The 24,371-nt window shown below is 36.3% G+C and overlaps 1 protein-coding gene across 1 annotated transcript in view; it reads left to right on the top strand.

The window, feature by feature from the left end:
• The first annotated feature begins 229 nt into the window (after window positions 1-229).
• Window positions 230-24,371, top strand: part of LOC125938210 (beta-defensin 112-like) — a 121,238-nt gene continuing 97,096 nt past the window's right edge. The window contains 1 exon segment of the mRNA XM_049653216.1: window positions 230-236. Coding sequence (XP_049509173.1) covers window positions 230-236 — 7 coding nt within the window.

Below are 24,371 nucleotides of genomic sequence, written 5' to 3'. Positions count from 1 at the left end.
TGGACTCATTGCTATTATGAAATGTCTATTTCCCCCCCATTTTCTATATATAAATAAATGATTTTGGCGGACAGATTCAATTCCCACAAACTGCAAGTTTGCATTAAAATGCTTCAGCTGTGAGATTCACAGATATTAATCTACCCTTTTGGAATGTTGAACAGTCAATCAGAATCCTTCTTCGTCTCAAGCTGTTTTATGATATTATTACAATGTATTTTGCGACGGAATGGCGGGTAAAGCAAGTTTCAGAGAAATAGGCTTGTTTGGGCTCGATTTAGTTGCTTGAGGGAAACCTCTACATAAAATGACTCTGCCTGCTCACTAAGGCATCCTAACTTTCTCATTATTTTTTTTTTCCTGCCTGACTCAATTTCTGTGCTGCGTTTTAGAAGTCTGAAGTTTATTCCTCTAACTAGATTAATAAAAGCAGATTTCTCATTTCATATTTCAGAATTGACAAGGGAAAATACTGCCCTGGTAGTAGAGTGAAATCAGAAAATACTAGTTCTGAATTTTGAATTTTAAAATTATAAGAAAAAAGATTGATTTGGGATTTAGGAATGAATAAGAAGCCTTTGGTTTACTAATAGAGCAATAGGTATGTTTTATTATTTAAGTGAAGTTTGTAAAAATTATATAGTAAGCTAATACAAATTAAAAAGTCAATGTCACCCATTAAGCTAAGGAATTTTGAATAATAATATTACTGGAGTGGAACCATCTACATGGTTCACACACATGAAAAGTAGAAACACAAAATTATAGAATCGTAAAAAAAAAATTTTCTCTCTATTTTTTAGAAAAGGGTTTGCAACACACGTGTCAATAATATTAAGCAGAATTATTTGGTATAAATGACATAAGTATATAATCCAAGCAAAAAGTAAGAGAGAAAAAGTAACACCTTCCTTTTCTCTAAATATATTTTATTATTTGGGGCAGACAGTCTCTTTTACATTCAGTGCCTTCATTGTTGTGACTTGTTGAGACCAAGCAGGGAGTCATCATTTAATTAGTAGTATCTTTAAGAATTATAAAATCTTCTGCTTATCCCCCTTCTTTCTACCAATGTTGACTTTGTGGTGTTAATGGCCCAAGAAACTTTCTTCATACTTTAATAATCCAGAAGAAGAAAGTAGTCGTGCACTAACTTATACAGAGGACCTGATGATAAATAAAATCAATGATGTTTCTAAGAACACTAAAAAAAAAGAACATCTGATGAAAATGCAAATTTGGTTATCAACTTTGGAATTATAAGGTAGATAGAAATGAATAGTGTTATTCTATGATTTTAAACTATAAGTGTTATTGATTTTAAGGAGTTTTTAGGAGTTATTAGGTAGTATCCAAGTTATACTTGGATTTCTCCTTTTATTAAAAAGTCTTGGAATTAAATTCTGATGTATGTCATTCTGAAAAAGGGATTCCCCATTGCGATGGTCAGTTTTATGTGTGAGCTTGAATAAGCTATAGCATCCAGTTATTCAAACAGTGTTGCAGTAACGGTATTGTAAATGTGATTAACTTTTATAATGAGTTGACTTTGTATAGAGATTATCCTTGATAATTTGAGTGGGCCTGACCGAATCAGTTGAAAGGCTTTAAGAACAGAACTGAGATTTCCCTAAGGAAAAGAAATTCTGCCTGTGGACTACAGTGTCTGCCCCTAAACAAGAGGCTCCAGCTCCCCCTTCTTGACAGCATGCCCTATGAATTTTGGACTTGCCTAACTTGTCCCACAATAATGTAGGCCAATTTCTTGCAAAAAAAAAAAATCTCTGTACATATACAGATATATAATACTGGTTCTGTTTGCTGGTGGAACCCTGGCTGATACACTTGTAAAAATGGAGCTCATGGATCTTATCTAGTACAGCATATACTCTCTGTTTTGACTGATGTCATAGAACAGCATGAGGAAGGAATGAATCTGGTTCAGGATTAGAAAATAAAGGTATAAGAATAACCCAAATTTAAATAGAAGAAGTTAAAATTGTAAGTGAGTATCATGCAAAGATGATTTTATCAGAAGTCTAATACCAGAATGCATTTTTATTAGAAAAAAACTAGAAGAACAAAAATCCTCTATACATACAGGTGGAACTATTAAGAACTTTTTAAACTAAACACATCTACATAGCACTGTGTTTCCTTTCTGTGTATTAGGTAGTGAACTAGACTCTGTGGACATATCTGTTTTCAAGGAATTCAGAAAAAATAGACATAAAATATATCATTTTTAAATGGTGTGATAGCCACTATACTAAGTGTATTAATGAAATTTAGTTTTGCACAAGGGGCAGATTAATTAACTTTCTATGAGTGATAAGAAAGAGCACAAGACTGAAGATGTCACTGATAGTTTGGTAAAAAGGAGAAAATTAAGCTGGGACATGAAATATAAAAAGTGGAGAGGACTGAATGTATTCTTTAACAAAAGGAATAGTTACAATGCTTAATGAATGAACAGTATAGTATGTTACAGAAATTATACAGAATTGGCATTACTGTAATATGGTGGCAAAGAAGATTTGTAGCTAGATAGCTGGATTGTCAAAGCCTTGTTTGATAGGCTGGAGTTTGTGTTTTTATTTTGTAGTCAACAAGGAGCTGTGAAAAGCTTGGAGCTGGTGATCAGTTAAAACTTTCAACATCTGACTGAAAAAAACAGGTTGTCCTGGAGAAAGCTGAGACAGAAGTTGGGAAAATAATTTGAGTACCGTTGAGAAATCCTGGGGAAAATCACAAGGGTCTGCAGTAGTAATAGAAGTGGAGAGGAGAGGAAGCAATCTAGTTACATGTAAGATGTGGGATGGATCAGGCTTGCTGACAGATTGAAATGGTAGATGAAGAAGCAAAAGAATCAAATCTTAAATTTCTGGATACAGTAATTGGACACATCATGTGGGTATTTACCAGAAGAAGGATCTTAAGGGAAGGAGCGGGTTCTAAGGGAAAATGGTGGATGATAACTAAAGCACCAAAAAGCATAGATTAAGCAGTAAAGGAATGTCAGGCACAGTCTTCCAAGTAATCTATGAAATAAGAAATATTGGCTCTCCTACTTTACAGATATGGAGAATTTCAACTGAGATTTCAAAGGATAAGATACTTTGTAAGAGATCACACAGCTGGTAAGTAGGAGCTAGGATGTGAATTTGAGGTGACTAAGTTGGATAGATAAATCTAGAAGAAACATTCATCAATAGGGACATAAGTGTAGCCTCTTGTAGTTGAAGCTATCCTAGTTAATGAGATGAAGGATCTAAATTATTACCAATGACCAAGTCACTTTTTAATTGGTGAGCCCTTTTAAAACTGAAAATATTAGAACCAGAGATGGTTTAGGTCTTTGTGGAACTTCAAAAATACAATGTTATAATTTAAGGAGCACATTAAGTCCAGGGTTTATATAGTTTTATCTATTAATCTTTTTTTACAGTATCATTTGGGTTCTGAGTACTCCATTTCACCATGAGAGAGAGCTGTCTCCCCACACCACCAATCAATGTTCAGGACACCAGTTAGATGCCCTACAATTCAACCCAATTCTAACACTGTCTACCCTAACATAGCATCAGAGTCCATGGGTAAAGGCTTGGTTCCTCAAGACCACCCTCCATTCCAGAAGCCAGTTGCAGGCTGGGTCTGTGCTTCTGACTGACTAGTTCTAAATCAGAGTTTCCAAAGACCCCCCTCTTTGGCTTTGATAAAGTTGCTACAGAGGCTCGCAGAACTCACGAAGTCTGTTTACTTACTGGATTACTGGTTTATTATAAAAGAATATAAGTAGGGAACAGCCAGATGGAAAAGATACACAGGGCAAGATATGGGGAAGGGAGTGGAGCTTCCATCCTCCTCCCCAAGTCTGCCACTCTCCCAGCACCTCTACGTGTTCTTCAACCCAGAAACTCTCCAAACCCTGTGAAGGCTTTATTACACAGGCATGATTGATTAAATTACTGGCCAGTGGCAATTGAATTCAATCTTTACCCTCAACTCCCTCCCCAGAGATGGAGTGGGATTGAAATCCCCAACCCTCCAATAACATACTGGCTTGGCTCCCATCCTTAGGTGCCTTTACAAGTATTACCTCATTGGCCTAACAAAAGATAACTTTGTTTCTCTCACCACTCAGGAAATTCCAAGAATTTCAGGAGCTCTGTGCCAGAAATGGGAACAAAGACCAAATATATATTTCTTTTTTTTTTTTATTTTTTTAAACTTTATTTATTTTTGAGACAGAGAGAGAGCATGAACAGGGGGAGGGTCAGAGAGAGGGAGACAGAGAATCTGAAACAGGCTTCAGGCTCTGAGCCGTCAGCACAGAGCCCGACGCGGGGCTGAAACTCACGGACCGTGAGATCATGACCTGAAGTCGGACGCTTAACTGACTGAGCCACCCAGGCGCCCCATATATATTTCTTATTATAAATTACAAGATCACAAGAGCCTTGACTCAGTGTGGTTGTGTAGCATTGAGTGGGGTGTTACAAAGGATGTTTGAATAATACAGTTTCATTTTTCAATGATGTATTTGTTAAATTGCTAGATATACTCAATGATAATTTTGGTTACTCAGTTTTCTTTTCCACCTTTCTTTTTCATCTTTGAAGCTATATTGGGAGTTGTGCAAAATAATTTTTGTGCCTTATGATCAAAGATCATAGAGACCACATCAAAACAGTGAGGTGAAAAGGCTGGTTAAAATAGTTGGGCAATAGAAGAGATGTTAAATGCCATCTCCTTACCCTATAAAATAGGAAGTGGCTTCTTCTTTTGTTTTTCTTTTGAAGACTTGGATTGGAGGAGATTTCAGAGCATGTGAAGGTTTGTGAAAGGAAAGGAATATATGGAAATCTAGGTTCCATGTAAAGTGTTTGATAATATACAACAGGAGCCAAAAGCATACTATAATCATAGTTCTAGAATAAATTCTAGAGATCCTTCAGTCCTACTCCCTGACGTGAGTAATGTCAGATACTAACAAATGAAGAGTTAATAGGCACAGAGTCTGTTTTTAAAAATCTGTACGGGAAATTATTGAACAATGTTTTCATGTTGTCTTGCGTGTGCTTTGACTGTAAATTTTTACAGGTTGTCTAAAATGTTCTGATGGTGTGTGTGTCAGGGGTAGAACCAAATGTGAACATGAACACATCAGTATTTATGCCTAGATGGACAAATATAACATGGTAATTACGGCAAAACTGTCCAATAGTATGTGTGGGCTTTGAAAGTCAATAACATGTAGACAAAGCTGATAAATAGAAAACATTCATCCACGATGCAGCCACATAGCAGACAGCTGAGAACTAGAAAAGGTAAATACTTCATCAGCTACCTTCTTTTTTTGTAATTAAATTTTCTGTGTTGTTAAATTAGTCCTTCCCCTTCCAGAGCTGCTAATGAAAAATTGAACTAGACAGATCAAATGTTACATCTAACAGTATGTTGAAACTGTCTTCTAATGACAAGAACAAGCACTTATTTTCAACAAGCAAGCACTAATTCAACATAAAAATATTTCTGCTTCCCATCTTAAATTCTGATCATCAATATTAGAAAGTTGAGGTTAGAAAATGACCCTGGAAAATCTGAATGAGTTTGAATTGGATGTTTTTATTTTTCCTGTGTAGATATGGCAATTACCCTGAAAATGTATTAGTGTAATTATCCTGAGAAAAGAATAGGATGAATATAATAAGAATTTATTACTATGCTAAAAATAAATTTATCATGCACTCCTTTTACTTTTGATCTCTTTCCCTCCTTATTTCACAGAATGTGCCCAAGCAAATTTTTACCTTGCACTATCTCTATTAAATAAAAAATCCCCACTAGTAAGATTGAGAAACAATGCATTTTGTCACAGAGTCTTCTCACTTTTGGAGATTCAGAATGCGTATTAGCATATTTAAAAACTAAGTCATTCCATAAAAAGAAAAATGGATTAATTTCATTTAATTCAGGGTTTCCTAAACTTAGCTGAGTACAGAATACCATACCCATCTTCCTTTACTACCAACAGCAACCTCATCATCACGATTAATACCAGCAAATTGATATTTCTAAAAATCTCTTTGGAAAAATCTAGTGTTAGACTTGATTGGAGGTGAAATTAGAGTGGGGGTCAGCATTCTTTCTCTTTGAAGGGCCAGAGAGTAAATATTTTAGGATTTGTCAACCACGCATGGTCAGTGTTGCATATTCTTCTTTATCTTTTTATAATACTTTAAAAAAGTAAAATATATTTTAGGCTTGAAGATCATACAAAAGAAGGAAACTAATCATGTTTGGCCCGTGAGCCATTGTTTGCTGACCCGTGAATTAGAGGATACAAATTTTTCTAAAAGATGACTAAGTAGTTCAGTTAATAAAGAATCAAAACACATGTGAGCAGGTGACAAATGGAATCTTAACCCAATGGTCATAAATATTGACGCATGGAATAGTAGGCATGAACACCAAATGCTTTTATTTCATCATTGTGGGATTAATAACTAAGTGTAGATATACACTGAGCTAAAAATTATGAAAAGTATGTTGATTAGAGGTATCTGAATTTAACATAAATTTTTAAGAAGACTTTATTTGTATGTCCTATAATTCTTAAGCCCTTTATAGTATTTTCTCTCCTCTTTAAGTGGAGACAAAGGTATATACAAGTTCTTCCCATTCTTATGGTTAATATATAAGGAAATTATGAGTTAATATGCAATTTGGTATAACTTCTTAGAGCAAATTAGGAACAAAGAAAGTTTTTCTTTCTAAGTCCAAATTCATAATTCCTAATTGTGAGTGGAACAGCATTTAAAAAAAAAATATTAAGTATGTTTAAAGGGAAAACTGAGGGGTGTCTGGGTATCTCAGTCAGGTAAGTGTCCAACTCTTGATTCAGCTCAGGTCTTGATCTCAGGATTATGAGTTCAAACCCTGCATTGGGCTCTACACTGGGCATGGAGCCTACATAAAAAAAAATAAATAAATAAATAAAGGCACAATTGAGCGCTGAGAAAACTGAGTGTGTACTAAAGGATGCCCATTTTTATGCATTCGTTAATTCACAAAGCAAGTTTTTAAATGTACTATATTTAATTTTTTTGATATATTTATAATAATAAAGTTTGTAGAAAAATCTAAACTTCCAATTATTAGAGACTTTCACCACTAAAATTAAGCTGTAAATTATTTTTTACATGAAATGTATATATGATAAAAGATAAGTAGAAAAAAATTATAGAAAGGGTTTTATACCCTATGTTGTAGATATGTATTTATACATATACGTGTATGTATAAATATATATATCAACTATATATATACATATGTATGTAGCTGATGTATTCCTATGCCAATTATATGAAAAGAATTGAAAGGAAATGCAAAGGTGGTTAACTTTAGCCTGTGGTATCATTTTTTTAATAAATTTTCTATTTTTCACATATTTTATACAACATATATACTTATTCCTTTTATAAAAGCAGTACATGCTAGTGCTTTTAGATTGCTTGTTTTTAAGATCTATTCTCTCAAAGAGCCTACGTGCATTATATTTTGCATCCAGAGGGTCCCCAAAATAGACTGGATGTAAAGAAGAAATTGCAATCCATTATTTGAAAACTGTATTGCAAAATATCCAGGTGAAATGAAGCATTTCCAGCAATACTGAGTAGTGAGTTGCTCTTTCATTCTTCAGATGATGGTGTGGCCCTGTGCATTTCATGTGTGTTGAGATCATGAAGTTGGCAGAGTGAGGTGTTAAACAGGCCCTCGTTTTATGACTACAGTAATTCATACCTCCCTGGGCCTGGGCAGATGGGGATGCCTTTGTTAATTTAACTAAATATCTCTATTAAATTAATTCTTCCTCCTTTTGTGGCTCAAGCAGATAGCTTCATTGAGCTACCCGTGATGCAGCCTGGATCCCCATCCTCCAGCACACTGAGAGATGTCAGCCAGTTAGGCATGGATAAGCCTGTGGAAGATGCTCTACCATTCTTTCTGATGTCCTTGCTTTAGGACTGGCAGTGATTGGCCTGAATTTCATCTGCCATCTGACAGCCTGATTACCTTCAGCTTCTTCCTGTTAAGTATAGCTTACTTCGAAATGAAGGTGTTCAACATCGCTGTTAAACAGAAAAGAGTTTTTGTTTTGTTTTGGGTTTTTTTTCTAAACCACACAGTTTATTTTTCTTCTGAGGGTTTAAAACTCAGCAATCCTGTGGAGCAGAATGTGGCCCTCTGTGGATAGCTCAGGTTTTTATGCCTGAAGGACTCCCCGACTCTACACCTGTCTTGACAGATTGGGGCCCTGGAACAATATCGCTTAGTCACACACTAACCAGCAGGGGGAAAGTCTGTGCCTTTTATTAAAGCCTACCTACTGGCTTAGTATTTGGAATTCAGTTCTACCTATAAATCAACATCAGAGCATACAACCCAGCGTGTTCAAGAGCTTTGTTTAAACATCAAAGGAAGAACACAGACAAGCACTATGATAGAAATATAACTAATCACTTGCAAATACATCTTTCCTGTCAGTAGGAGCTTAACCTTTCTGTTTAATGTGACTGGGAAAAAGTACACTTATTTTCATTCTATCTGTTTTCTTTAAAGGGATATAGAATTTTGCTATATAAAAAGATTATGTTTGTTCTTAATGTAACAGAGCGTAAGCATTTCAGAAGTGTTCGGTTGAAGGGAGCAAGAAACTTAATTCTGTGGAAATGTAAAGCTGTTTTCCAACTAATGAAGGACAAATTACTCTCATGAATCTATCCCTGCTAGGAAACACTAACTTGTGATCAAGTGGCACTAGGAAAAAAAAGTAAAACATAATAAAAAAACAAGATACATTTTAAAAATGGGGAGGAATAGATCTTTGTTTGTTTGTTGACTGGCAGTGAATGCAGTTTGATGCTTTGTGGTACATTGATTGGGATCAATTTACTTCATCCTCTGCTCCTGGCTTTATCCGTTCATGAGGGGCCTAGGAAGGATTTATGTGAGGTGCTCAGAAAATCCTAGAATCTATAAACCATTCCTTTAATTTGAATGCTACAGATTACGGATGAAAGTTTGGTCACCTGCGTGGATCAGTAGGATTACAGACATCAAAGTAAGTAAAAATAAAAAAAGACAAGCAGAGAAACAACAAACAAAAAGAACTCCATGATTGAAACTTGAAGACAGTGTCGAGAGGGTTGGAAGGTTTGGCTGGAGATACAGCATTCCAGAATGGAAGAGCTTTGCTCCAGTGCTGTCATTGTTTCTAAATCTGGGATAAATCAGGGAGGCACGATGTCTCAGAGTCAGCATCTCTGAAAGGGGAATCTTGTATTCCTTGGCATTTGATATATATGTACAGTCTTGGTAATCTTGATTTTCAAATGCTTTTGTGTAATACAAATGTTTTTAGGGAGGTTGAAGCAGTGAGAGCTTTCTGTGATTTACTGGCATTTTTGTTTGTAAAGTTCTTATATATGTATGCGTATAGGTGTGGCTCTGTTTGTGCAGATGAGAGACTGCCTATCTGAGGGATAGGCATTTAGGACTGATGTTAACTTCACAGTGATGTGAAAAGAGCAGAAATGTTGAGTTTCACTCAAAGCTAAGGAAGAATCCTGGACCCATAGCTATATGTTGTAAAAACTTGGGAAATATTAATACTTACTTTAGGGTTGTTATGAAAATTAAACAGACTCTCAAATAGAGTTCAACTGCATTTTTAACAGCCCTATAAATCATAGCCATTATTAATAGTACTAGCATTATCATCATTATTGAAGAACAACATAAGGTTGATGCTTTTATTGCCATATATCTGGATGATGAAAAAGAAAATTACCAGATAGTAGGGGGCAGAACCATTTTCTTTTTTCTCATATTGAAAGACAGAGTTTTAAGAAGCATAGTCACTGGTCAGACAAGTTTAATCTTCCACCTATGCCTGAGGTCTGGAACCACCCTTCCACTGTGCTGTAGTTTCAAACAGACCAACTATAATAAATAGAGCATGGAGATGGTCTTTCCTCACTCCCTCCCTCCACCCCCATGTTATTATACCTTAGAAAATGTACTCCGTGTGGAGACTTGGCCACTATATGTGGGTGAATTCACATATATCAAGGTTAATAGCCACTTTCCACTGTCAAATGCTAATCCATATTGCCAATGAATCTTCATTAGAATAAAATGTAGCTGTTGTGCCCATTTAAGTAAAGCATTTCCAACAGCATCACAGAATTATCGTACTATTAAAATGCTAATGCACAGTGTTTTGAGAGATTGTAAGATCCTTGAGGGCAAGAATTTGTTCTATCCTTAGGTTATGTACTGCACAGGGGAGAGTGGAACACTTAATGATTTTGTTCTTAACAGCAAGCTAATTCTTTTTGTTCCAAGAAAAATTTAAGAGTTGAAAATAACTTCCCGAGGCATCCTTCTCAGAAGGAGAAAATGGATTGGCAATTTCCAGAAATCAGGTCTGTAGGATCTTAAGACCATTAGAAAGTTCTGTGACATTTAGTTCAGAGTTTCTCAAGAAAATGGAAAATGGACAAGTCTCAGAGAGATGTGTGTCTGGAGAGGAAGGGAGGCAAGTCCCTTGCTAAATTCTCTTATCCAGGACAAACTTCCTCTCGCTTAATTTCCTGAGAACTCCTTCTCTTTCCATGTCTCCTCCTTTTAGATTTGGGTCCACTACTTTAGTACCCAGGCTTATTTCATGCATAGGTATAGGTATAGAATAGATAGATTAAAGACATTGCTCACGAGTAACAGTAGAGTGTTTAGGATGGGCAGTGGTGGATATACTATAATCAAATGTGCATTCATAATAGCTATTCTAATGGACTAGGTATTGGCTCAGTACAGGTAAGGGCCAGGGTAGGGTAGATGATTGGGGGTTCAGATAGAGTTTGAGAAAAACAGGTGAACCTTATCAAGTACTAAAAAAATAATAATAATAACAATAACTAAGATTCCTTCATTTCCACTCTATGAGGGATTTCTCACCCTCTCAAAAATGCACACTGAACTCTGGTGGAGGTTGAAACAGTTCTTTTGTAAGTGGATGCTACCTGATTTCCACTTTTCTCTTCTTGTTCATTCTCTACATTCTACCTCTGTTAGCCTATCTTAAAGTTTCCAGTATCTGATGCCTCCAATCCTCTCCCCTTATAGAACTCCAGACATCCTAATATGAGAAAGCAGTCCTGGCCTTTGGCCTGTCCTCCAGTGTTGTACAACTTCGTGCCTTGGAAAGCTAATGGTAGTTCTCCTTCATTCATCTTTTTCTGGCCTTGAAATGTGGGTAAGAGATTCTTGTCCTAAGAATGACAGCAAGAATTATTCTAGTTCAATTGACCAAATGTGAAGATTATAGCCAGTTTCCTCCTAAGCTGCCCATAAGCTGGCGCACCTCAATAGAGTGAATATTATTTTTTACTGGGACGATATAGTCCAATATTATTTGAAGGACATATTTTGTTTTTTATATTTTGTAAATCATTAATCTGAATTTATTGTACTAAGGAGATATGAGTCGTTCTAAAACCTATTTTACCATGATAGGTATCATGTTACCAGCAACCAGCTCTGCCTGAGTCATCTGAGGCAGATGATTCCATGCCTAAGTATATCTTTGTGTTTTCCAGATCTGCCCTGTAATGTAAGCAGGGACATTCCTGTACATACAAACTCCTCTTCAAGTTGGCTTATGCGAAAGTGCAGCAGAAGCCATTTGAGAGGTGTGAGAAAGGCCCTCCATAATCATGTGTGTAACTCCTGCCATATACCCTCTTTCCTGTACTATGTCACTGAGGTAATGTGTGACTTGAGTCACCATCAGCTGAAGCCCTCAGGAACTATTTCCCAGTTGGCTAGACTGTGAAAAAAAAAGTGTTTGATAGTCACATATGGGACCTTGAAGCACCAGTGCAAGCTTTTCCTCCTGACCAATGATAAGGACGGAACTATTGAAGATTGCTGAGACTTCCCTTTAGCATCTGTTCTTGCTGGGCTCCTTGAATTGAGTATTTAGGACTTTTTTTCCCCCAAGGCATTGCTGCCTTGCCTAGACACCCTTTCTTAGGTCCCAGCTGTTATAAGTTTCTTGATCTCTTATTCTAGCAAGTCTATGTGTTAATCATCAGGATTCCAAGGAACTAGGGTACATGACAAAGATTTCTATTGAACAGTAATAGATATTTGAGGTTATATAATCAGTGAACTATTCATTACTTTGAAATTTCATAGTTTCTTAACTATTTCCTATAGTAATTGTTATATGAGGTTTCCACAAAATGTTGACTTCCATAAGGAACGACTTGTTTTTATTTTTAAAGTTTATTTATTTATTTTGACAGAGAGAGAGAGAGAGACAGAGAATGCCCGTCTGCTTGGGGTGGGGGGTGGGCAGAGAGAGAAGGAGAGAGAGAGAATCCCAAGCAGGCTTCATTCTGTCAGTGCAGAGCCTCACCTGGGACTCAATCCTACCAACTGTTAGATCATGACCTGAGTAGAAATCAAGAGCTGGATGCTTAACTAACTGAGCAACCTAGGTACTCCAAGAATTATTTGAACTTAATCATCTACACAGCCCACAAAACTGGTCTATTAATAGTTTAACCCAGGGCCAGCTACTTTAGATCACACTGATATACAACTCACAGAAATCAGAAAGAATCTCTAACCTTTTCTCTTTAAGGAGTTAGGAAGTTTATTCCATTTTATCTGGAGGACAAATCAATCCAATTAAAGAATGGGAAGTAGAAAAAAAGGGGTCATATTGTTTAAATATAGGGGGCATTCCTTCTTTCTCTACCTACTGGAGACATGAGCCAATGGAAAGTAGAGTCTGAATGTCAATGTGTGTTAGTTGAACCTCTACCATTTAATCGGTTCTGTTACTCCAGTTAAACCACACTATTTCATGGTGCCTAGTTTTCTCCTTTGGAGTGAGGATGGCAGAAGTCTACATTTAATTACAAGCTGAAAACTGTTAAATTTTTACAAAAGTTGCATGTGCTTTTGAACTAGATCTCTGGTTCCTGAAGTCTGAGGTTCTTACCAGGATGAAAAAATAAATCCAACTTTTTGGAGAAGGATCATATCTGTTTAATAGAATATTAAGTTTCAAAAGTGAAGTACATGAGCTATGTTAGCAGCAGGTGATGCATGTCTATTGTCATAGGTCTGCAAGTGGCTCGTTAGGCAGAATACTTGGTGGAGGCGAGTAGATTGAAGAGCTAAAGTTGGACACACATGTGGATAACAAACCTGCTCAAGCCATCCTTTTCTTAGTTGACTCTTATAAGTTTGGTTCTTTTTAGATTATTGCTTATGTAACTAGTCCATCCCTATTCCAACAGTGATTTTAACTGATAGCTAATTTAATAATATATTAATCATTCCTATATAAAAACTTGTTACCAAATAGTATATAGTTGATACCAATATTTGGTAATATAGTTCTGACAGCCTAAATATTAAAATTGTTTCATGAGACACTGTCATGAAACCATTTTGTTCACCACAGTTGAGAATTTTCATCTGACATTTGGACAGACCCATCCTGAAAAGTACATCTCTCTGGGCACCTGGGTGGCTCATTTGGTGAGCGTATGACTCTTGATTTCGGCTCAGGCCATGATCTCATGGTTCAAGAGAATGAGCATCACATCGGGCTCTGCACTGACAGCATGGAGCCTGCTTGGGATTCTCTCTTTCTCTGTGCCCCTCCGCCACTCATGCTGTCTCTGTCTCAAAATAAATAAATAAACTTTAAAAAAAGGTTTAAAAAAAGTATCTCTCTCAAGATGTTTTATCTAGGAGATGTAAAAGGGCCTGTGAGTTTTTCAAGGGCTAATGAAAGTACCAAAGACATAGGAATATACCTCTGTTTCCCAAATATAAATAGAAATTGTAAAATTATAATTAATTATATTAAGTGGTTTCCAAATGTAGTATTATACCAACTAGTCAACTACAACTCAACTCCTACCATTATACATACATACACATGTGTTTATCCATTGTGGAAAGTAAGTACATTTTAATATCTGATGTGGACCTCTATTAGTAAGAGGGTTTAGGGCAAAGGAAGATCTTAGAATGTTCCTATCTATAAAATCTCATTTATTGAGGGGAGAAGATTTTGTTTAATGAGAAGAGGTCACATCTGTTTAGCTTTTCTACCTTCTAATGCTGTTCAGTAAAGAACTATTTTAAATTTTAAAGTTTTCTTTATTGATTCAACTTTACCTTTTCATCACCAGAGCAAGCCCAGCCTGGCACAGAACCCCATCCCATCAGTAGTAGGTGCTCCTGCTGTCTAATTACGTTGCGGACATTCAAGTTTGCAGACTGTCACATCTTGAAGCATATTCCTTGTCTTCTTCTATTTCTTTTTTTAAAAGTATTAAACAAAATGCATCTCCTCCTAGTGGCAGCACAAGGGAAATCACACACTCATGGTATTCTACTACTGTGACAGAATGTCATTTCAATTGCCTTATTAACCATATGAAAAAATATATCACAACAGTGAGAAAACTTCTTAGTTATCTATATCTTCCCCCTTAGGCTATTGTCATGAGCCACTGGCATACTAAGGAGAGTGTACTAATTCAGTTGTCAGCTGCCTCACCTATTAAAAAAGGGGGAAAATACCAGCAACAAAATTGAAACCCGTAATAAGGGTGCTGAAGAGGTCTGCATAGCTCGGTCCACTTGTAGTCCTGAATTAAACCCTCCTCAGAAATGTGCCATTTGAACTGTCAACGAGCACGCTGCTGTCACCCACATCTGGCTCGGTAATGAAGCATTGAGAGTGTTGTGAAAGCAGCTTCCCCTGGCTGCATTTGGGGAACATGAGACTGGACACTCATGCTTGAAGTTTTCAAGTAGAGTGTAAATATCATTTACCTCATGTTCTTTTTATAAGAATGAGGAACTCATGAGAAAAGTATGAAAGTGTACAGGTCTGGAAGTCAGATCAGGGATCTTAGGAAAGCCAAAAAACAACAGATTTTATGAGACCCGAATCAGCATGACAAGTAGAAAATTTAAATTTGGTAGGTTTTGACCAGATTTCTGGAGATGTACTGAATTTGTAAAAAGTGATTTCTGAAAGCCCTTGCTGTATCACTAGGAATACTCTAAGTTCATTAGATAATGTCCACTCTAAGTATACATTGGCTTTATAAATCAGGTATGACAGCTGATGTCCTAAGTATACATCAGACCTACTTTTTCACAAACTATTAAAGCCACACTCTGTATATAATACAAATGACTCTTAAGCCTTAGTGATATATATTGGAGCAATATTTTATATGATAAAACACAAGGCTTCTAAAAGAAGAACATTCTACAATTCATAGTACTGCTTTAACTCACACAATGACAACAAGGTTGAGTATGAATCAATATGGCTTATCTTTTTCAAAAGAGCAAAATATTGCCTAGAGTGAGTGTTTCTCATGTGCAGTCATATACCTGGTTGGTAAGTATCAGCAGATAATTTGAACCCAGGACTAACTCAAGAATCCTTTGGCTTACCTCTGTACCACATTGGAGAGAAAGTCAGCATAAGGAGTTTTGACCTTGAATCCATGTAAAGAATCAGAGACTGGCAAATGCATGTATTACATATATAACTTAAAATCTATTATATATTATTAAATTACTCATATTAATTATAGGATATTGGGAACAAAATCTTTCCTTTACTTACTTTTAGGAATTTTCCATTACAACTGTATATATTATCAGTGATATGTATTTGTTACCATTTATTTATTTTTTAATTTAACAGAGATTCTTAAATGCTGCTAACCAAGAAAACATGCCAAAGCTGTTTAAAAACTTCTATAAGATCTCTAAAACTCATTTTATGTTTTCTTCTTTTCTTTTCTTTTCCCTTTCTTTCTTTCTTTCTTTCTTTCTTTCTTTCTTTCTTTTAGAGAAAGCAATGGGCACATGCAAATGCAGGAGAGGGGCAGAAGAAGAAAAAGAGAGAATCCCAAGCCAGCTCCACACTCAGTGCAGAGCCCAATGTGGGGCTTTATCCCACAGCCCCAGGACCATGACCTGCGCTGAAATCAAGAGTCACACACCCAACCAACTGAGCCACCCAGGTATCCCTAAAACTCATTTTCTTAATAAATATGGGGAAAATATCATTGAGTGCTTCAAAAGTATGCACTGGAGAACACAAAATGTACAATATTTCATCCTGCAGTGTTTCCTGTGGAGAGTTTTACCTTTGAGTTTGTCTCTAGGGCTTTGGCCTTTGCCACAAGCCATGCCACTACTTCATAAGGTATTCTGTGTCTGTCCCATTGCTGTTTTACATGGTCTCTCTGTTCTTAAATTTAAGAAGGAAAAAAAAAAAGGATGTGATTGGTCCAGGTTGTCAGAAGTCAAGGTAAGGGACCCTGGAAAGCCTACAGACTGGGTGTCTTTGGGTCAAATACACATCTCTCATCTAGTCAACTGTAGCAAGGGGAAGGGCTTATGGGTGGGCAGATTCCTTCAAAATGGGGTATGGGTTGACTAGCACATGAAAAACTATGAAGGGTTTTATCAGCCATGAAAAGAATCTTCATATTAATTCTTTGGTGGAAATGAGACACTGAACCCTTTATCATGTCAGCATATCACAATGATATCTTAGGAATACTCACTACAGAGCAAGTCCTGGCATAAAGTCCTCATGGAGAAAATTATTTTTGCCAGAATCTTATCTCTAGGGATATCAGTAGATAAAATAATTTTTCAGTAGATATGAGAATTTGAAATGTGGAACAGTTAAACCTTGCTGTTTGGGGTCCTATAGACCTAGATTTGACTACTTTACCTGCTACTAGGATGGGTGATTTTCCTAAGTGCTTAATAACTCAGTTTTCTCATCCTTAAAATTGCAAAACACAGCCTTTCATAAGGTTTTTGTGAGGATTTATAAAAATATTTAAAGTAATGCTTGTGAAGTACTTATTACTTTTCAGAAAGGCATTAGAAAATAGAGTTTATGGGGCATTCTAATTGTTCTACCTTCAGAAAAATAATAATTATAATAATTATTATAAATTTCAATCATATAATTGATTTCAACTTTAAATATTCATGATAATTCTTTAAGGAAACAAGATTAGATACTGTTTAATTCCACATTTGCCATTATTTACTGATCTAGAGCAAGTTCTCTCCGAGTCTTAGTTTCTTTGTCTATAAAATAGTGATAAAAGAGATTATCTTTAAAAAAGATTTTTTAAGTTTATTTATTTATTTTGAGAGAGACAGAGAGAATACAGAGAGAGAGAGGGAGAATCCCAAGCAGGTTCCATGTGGTCAATGCGCAGAGCCTGACATGGGGCTTGAACCCATGAAACTGTGAGATCATGACCTCAGCCAAAATCAAGAGTCAGGTGTTTAACCAACTGAGCCGCCTAGACACACCTGAAAGAGATTAACTTTAAAGAATATTGTGAAAGTAAAGATAAAGTATGGGAAACATCTAATATTCTAATAAGCACAAAGCACTTAAGAAGACCCTCCCAGCACATAGGCTAGTTAATCTTGGGTCTCTCTGGAAAAGTTTCTTAATTCCATCTCCCAGATCCATTACTAGTCCTTTATTCTGCATTCTATTCTTGCTCTCCCAGAAAGTTCATAATGGCTTTCTCTGGAGCTCTGGATAAAGGGAGAAGGTGTGAGTATGCGTGTGTGTGTGTGTGTGTGTGTGTGAGAGAGAGAGAGAGAGAGAGAGAGAGAGAGAGTAAGAGGTGATCAGTTCTCACAGATGATTCAGTCTCCTGAGCGGATATCCTCAGTATCACTGCTTGCCACCTTGGGGCTTGTAACAAGAATCATTGCTTGACTTCCCTTTCAGGCAGAGGAAGGGGCATGCTCTTGTCAAGATCTTGCACTCTCTTATGCTTTATCTAGAGATTAATGTGCTGAGGTTTGGACACGTTAATAATTAAGGTATTGAGATGATTAAAAAAAGGAATATAATTCATATGGAAAGAGCAAACTTGGAGCTTGTTGGTGAGGTAGGGGGTTATTAGGTCAAGAAAGTAAGAAAAGAGATAGTGATTTTAGATATGGGGCTTGAGAAGAAGTGGCTTCTGTTGCAATAGGGTTTTATGTCCTCACCTTGTGGACATGTCGCCACTTCACATTCTGTAGTTTAATAGCTCAGGTTATAGGATCATGTCTCATTGGTACTTCTGTTTGCTCAGTTTTGGATGCTTTACCCAGCGCTGGAACAACTGTTTTCTTTCCACTCCTTAGGTACACTTTCATTTCAGATCTACTGTCTGACATGATGCTTTGCTCCTACATTCCATTCATTTTGGGAAATGTTATAGTTTCCATGGCCTCCAGCCACCTTCCTACTCATAGGAAGACTATGAGTCTTCCTCATAGTGAAGGCTTCCTACACATAGTCTTACGCAGCTGATCCTGAAACTTCCTGATCCTATATTCCCATATTGTGTCTGTGATACATAGTTGCCTAAGAAATCAATACTAGTATTATCTAATCCATCATATTATCATTTGAATTGGTGGCCAGTCTAAGCCAAAGCTTCTCAAGGTGTGATCCATTGACTGACCAGCAGCGTTAGCATCCCCTAAGAAAGTTGAATCAGAAACTTGGGGTGGGACACAGCAACCTGTATTTTAATAGGATCTCCAGGTGATTCTGATACACCCTACAACTGGATTTTAATTGGTTGAGGTTATGGATTAAGAGGCAGTCACTCTGTAGCATGAGTTGAAAGATCTATCTGCTGGTTTTGATGCCTTCCTTTTTAGAACTCACTCATTTTAGTTCTTTTTGCTCTGCTAAAGGCTTGCTTTTGCCTGGCAAAATTCAGTCATCTTTGGAAAGAATAATAGATTAAGCTGACAATAATTTATAATTTTGTATGAATTTGTTTATATTATCTTTTTCTCACAACAGCTTCGATAGTAGCTAATTTGAAAAACATCACTTGAGAGAGTGGATAATTTAAAACAGCCATGCCTTTCTTTCCCCCAATAATTCTATACATTTCTCAGTGCTCATCAAGATAAGTGAACTCTGCAGTCACATGTCTTTTGTTTCAATGTGATTTGTCCTATCATTGGCTTTTGAAGCTCAATATCTTAAAATTTAGAAACATAACTCATGGAATATTGCATTATAATAACTTTAAATTTATTTGAATTTACTTATATTGATTTTTATGTGAAGACACCATGTAATTGTACTTACTAAAGTCTCCACTACACAGAAGCACTAGTTACAGTTTAGGAAAACAGAAACCACTGATATTATTTCTGAGAGATTTTATCAGATCAAAATAACCAAAAGATACAACTAACTTTCACTAAAGTTGTGTTGATATTTGAGCTCCTCCATTTAGGTTGCCTGACAGTCCATATCGTGGAAATGTTTTGCAGGAAAGCATATAGGAAAACCAAGTATTGGGTAGGTATTAACATAAATCTTTCAGAAATTAAACTAAGAGTTCTACTTGCTAAGGTATCAGAAGGCAGAAGGCTGGAGTGTAAGTAATCAGCTCTGCCAATTGGGCGATGATGGTCTTGATAGCAACAGTTAGTTCTCTGGACCTTAGACCTAAAATAAAGAGTTGGACTAGATGATCTCAAAATGCTTTTCTATGTCAATAATTCTATGCGTAAGTATCATTTAATCTTAGAACAAGTTGAAAATAACTTATGTAGAGGAAATCTAAGCCTCCACACAGTTAGATAACTTTCCCAGGGTAATATACTTAGAAAATAGCACAACTGGGATTCACACCAGGTGTTTGGTCACAGAGATAGCCCGTTTAACTGATTTGTGACTTAAGCTTGCGTTTTTCTTTTCATATTTGAATGAACGTATTGTTGACTGTATAAAATTTTTGTGTAACACTAGCCACATTTTGTGGGCCTGGCTTGACAAGCTGAGAGGATTCCACAGCTTATAAATTTATTTTACCACTTGCTTATCAGGAACACTTGAATAAACAAACAGGATGCATGTCTGGTGGATCCCAGATAGTAGTGTAGGTTTATAATGGTGCCTCCCATGACCCTAGTGCCCTCACTGACGAATACTGAAACTGACTTCTGCCATGAGTGAGTTACTGTCAGTGCCGCCTTCCTTCATGCTTTTCTCTATAAGTTTCTACCTCTAGAAACTTAATATGGCTTCCATTTATTTAGCCTTTCATACAGTGGTCTATGCTTTACTCCTCTGCTTCAAAACTCTGCTCAGATTCAGCTTCAGGCATGACTCTCATGTCATCATTCAAGTTAACAGAAATGGTTTTCAGTTATTGTTCCTTATATTGTACACTGCTTTTTATTTTTTATTTTTAAGTATTTACATAAGTTTATTTATTTATTTACTTAAGCAATCACATGCTCCTCTGACTGAGCCAGCTAGGTGCCCCTTATATTTTACATGTACACATAGTCAAGGATTTATTTTTTTAGTGTTCTATCTATCTATCTATATTTCTCTTGCTAGCTTTAAAAATGGCTTGTTGAATAACTCTTTAGATAATTTGTTAAGGCATGAACTCACCAATATTGGAGAATTATTCATTTTACCAACCCTCTGTAAAGCCCAGTTGAGTTTTCCTTCCAAAGCTTAAAAGTATTATACATCAGCTGTTGAATTTCGTGTCTGGAATCTGGACTTTAAATAAAGCAATCAGGCTTTTTTTTCTTTTTTTTCTTTTTTTTTTTTTTTTTTTTTAGCAATCAGCCTTTTAAGCTAAGACTTTATGTGACTGTTTGGGGAAAGAGAAGCATTAGAACATGATTTTTTCTTATTTAATTACCTTTGGTATTTTTATTTTCTCATTTTTCTGTATAATTTTCCAACATGGGCTCTTGACCCAGTGGCTTTTTGCATGACTGATACATTTTTGCATAAGTAGCCTGTATCAGTTCCTTGGTTCTCCTACCAATGACCTAGAAGTATAAGGAAGCTGCTTTGGGATACACACACATTTGTACACACACGTTTATGTACACACACACACACATACACACACACACAATGCCTCCATTTGTCTTCTTTCATCTAGTGAAGTGGATTATGGCTTCTTACAGAACATTACAAGGCACTAAAACCTAAAGGCCACATTTCCTTTTGATTGAATGGCTACTTTAAGCCTAGCCTGCATAGAATCCAAGAACTTATTTTTCTGATATGCACAGATAAGGCCTAAGACTTCTTGTCACATTAATGAAAGTAGGGAGAACTTGGAAATGGATGGTAACTTCCTAATTGGAAAATTTGACCTAAAAATAAAAGTCATTCATATTTCCTTTCTCCTAATGTCTCTGTTATGTAACTCCATTTTGAGGGGGGAGAACTTTCAAACTTTGTTTTTCTTCCAACACACAACTTAAAACAATGAAATGATTCCATCAGAAAGAAATAAAAAACATTACTATTGCTCTTTAGAAATGAGATTAATCTTAGGACAAAGTGATAGAAATCTGTCTGGTTTTCAACACTATGCTAAGTTTTACAAATTTATAAATATTATATTCTTATCATTATATTAAAAGGAAATTATATAGACATGTCTTTGAGTTACATGTGTATATCATAGTTGGTTTTCTCCCTGAGCTGGACTGGATGAAATTAGGATACAGCTGACACGGGTGGGTAGGTACAAAGTTGGGAAGAATGACATGAAATTTGCCAGTTCATCAATCAGCCCTTTTTTTAATTTCTGAGAGTGAGGAAATTTTAGGAGAAAAGTCAGTTGCCTGTTGTCTGCTGGAATACAACTCTAGCGACATTTTCCATAACTTTTTATTCAGTGTGTAATGATAATGAGACCCATGTAGAAAAGTGCTTCCTTATTAGTACCAGTTTCCTTTGCTCTACTCTATGTTATTGACTGTGCACCCAACTCTGCCTGGGAACCTCTGTTCACACAGCTAGTAAGTGGTACAACTAAGTTTTAAGTCTGGAATCAGAGCTCATATTCTTTGTCACTGATTAATTCCCATCAGGGTTAAGTGATTCACGCAGATTGTACAGCTAAGGGCAGAGAAAGATAAAGACTATCAATAGGGTGACTATATTTTACATTTTGGGCAAATCTCAATTTAAATTATTGTCCTTGAATCATTATTAATACTCTCCCTTTCCACTCTCAAAATTGAGCCAGTTTCAACACAATTGTATTTTAATTTGGCATAACAATTTAAATTACAAATCTACTTTGCCCATACTTTTTTTGAAACCAAATTTGTTTGATCCAATGAAGTTTAGTTAGCTAGTTATGTTTTTTTTTCTGTGCTCAGCCCATGTCCAAAAGAATTTAACCTACAGATTAGTGAACCTCCTTCTATGGCACTGCACTCATGTTAAAACAAAACAAAAAAAGCTATTTCCCATATAAAAAATAAAGAACGGACCCTAGCATAGAAGACAGTAATGCACTCTTTGAAAGTGCATGGTCAAATTATAAATAGTTTGGGGCTAGATAAAACAGGGGAGAGGCAGACACATTTTTAGACATGTCACAACATTTACAGTGATTTTAGGTGAAAAGAGCAGTAAATTCCAATAGACTGAGAAAATTTGCAGCACAGCCTGCCTAGGGAAAAAAAAATCTGTCTTCCACCAAGATCTTGAAAACTTCTGTTGTAAAAGGCATCTTGAAATGTGAAGATGCTGTATATTTTCTTCAGAGTCCTGCATGGGCCTGTTGTTACTTTAGGATTTTCAAAGAAGTGATTAATACTTGGGTGGATCCCAGGTAGTAATTCAGGACCTTCAATAACTCTAGTGCCCTCACTGATGAATACTGAAACTGACTTCTGCCATGGGTAAGTTACTGTCAGTGCTGCCTTCCTTCATGCTCACCTCTAGAAGTTTCTACCTCTAGAATATGTCTGCCATATCATTTAACTTTTCATAAAATGGTTTATGCTTTAATACTCTCCTTCAAAACCCTGCTCAGATTCAGCTTCAGGGATGGCTCTCATGTCTTTGTATGATTCTGGAGAAACTTCAATGTAGTGGTGCTAGAGATAGATACAGAAAACAGGACTGGCCAGAGACACAAAGAACCAAAGGTTTCATTTACTGGGATTCTTCTCCACTATTTCATAGCTCCAGTACGTGTGTGTGTGTGTGTGTGTACGTGCAGGCACTCAAGCACACACCTGAAATCTACACAGATGTATACACCCATGCACACCAAACACACATTCACATACACAGAGCTTTTTAGCTACCATATCCACGAGGGATGCCTGTACCAGCACTATTGAAGGTGATTTTCATCTATTACTGGAAGTTTTGTGTTTTCCAGCTCACCCTTCTTTAATCTTAGGGCCTAACATGGCAACAGAACTATGATGATGGAAAGAAAGAATTTGTTTTCGATATTTTCTATTTACTTTGCTGGCTGACACTAATGTATTCCTAGTGAGTTGGAAGTTTGATGAATGCTTGTCTGCATCTTTGGAGGGGCCTGGAATGGCCAGAGTTCCTGGAGAAGTTGTCCTGTCCTTGAGCTGCCCTGTTCATAAAGCCCTGCTCACAAAACAACATTATACTCTCTATATGCTATCACTTAAGGAAAGTTGGGAAGCTTTTCTTGGACTAACACCTTAGTAACCCTAATGATGGTGATTTCAAAGGCACAGTGTTTGGTGAAGAAATCTAGGACTCTTGGAATCTTAAATTCATTCAAACTGGCTCTGCACAGAAGTAGTCTTCTCTAGGCATCCTGGAATATTCTTTCCCCACTCCCAGGTACTTGTGCACAGAGTTGATCCTCTACCCTTAAAACCATACTCAAACATGGCAAACATTTTAGAATTTTAGATTTTTACCTATTAAAAAAATAATAGCAATTTTTTATTTTATATTTTATTTATTTACTTTTTTATAGATTTTATCACAGTTTACAAAAAAAATCATGTATTTACTCATTTAAGTACTTCCAAGGAGACTTTCCTGAAATCCTCTCAGAAAATTTGTCATGCATTATATTGTCTAATAAAACAGGGAACTGCATTTAAAGCACGGCCAGGGAAGACAGATTCTATGGCTTGGAAGAATGTGTTGTTTTCTACAATCATGGAGTCAGATCACACCAATCATATTTGGACCTTTTCCCAATGCAAAGCAATATGATCACTCAACCTATGAAGTCACAGAGTTGGCCCTCGAAAAATAAATATTAATTGAATAAATTCACGTTGGGTACTTCAATAAGATAAGAAAGCAAAAGTGTGTCCTTTCTTCTTAGCAATTTTCTTGTTCATGGAATAAAGAGAATTTGCTCAGTGGATTTTGTGCAAGATGTTCTCTGCTG

This window comes from Panthera uncia (genome assembly GCF_023721935.1).
Source record: "Panthera uncia isolate 11264 chromosome B2 unlocalized genomic scaffold, Puncia_PCG_1.0 HiC_scaffold_24, whole genome shotgun sequence".
NCBI lineage: Eukaryota > Metazoa > Chordata > Mammalia > Carnivora > Felidae > Panthera > Panthera uncia.
This window is presented reverse-complemented; position numbering and strand designations above follow the sequence as displayed.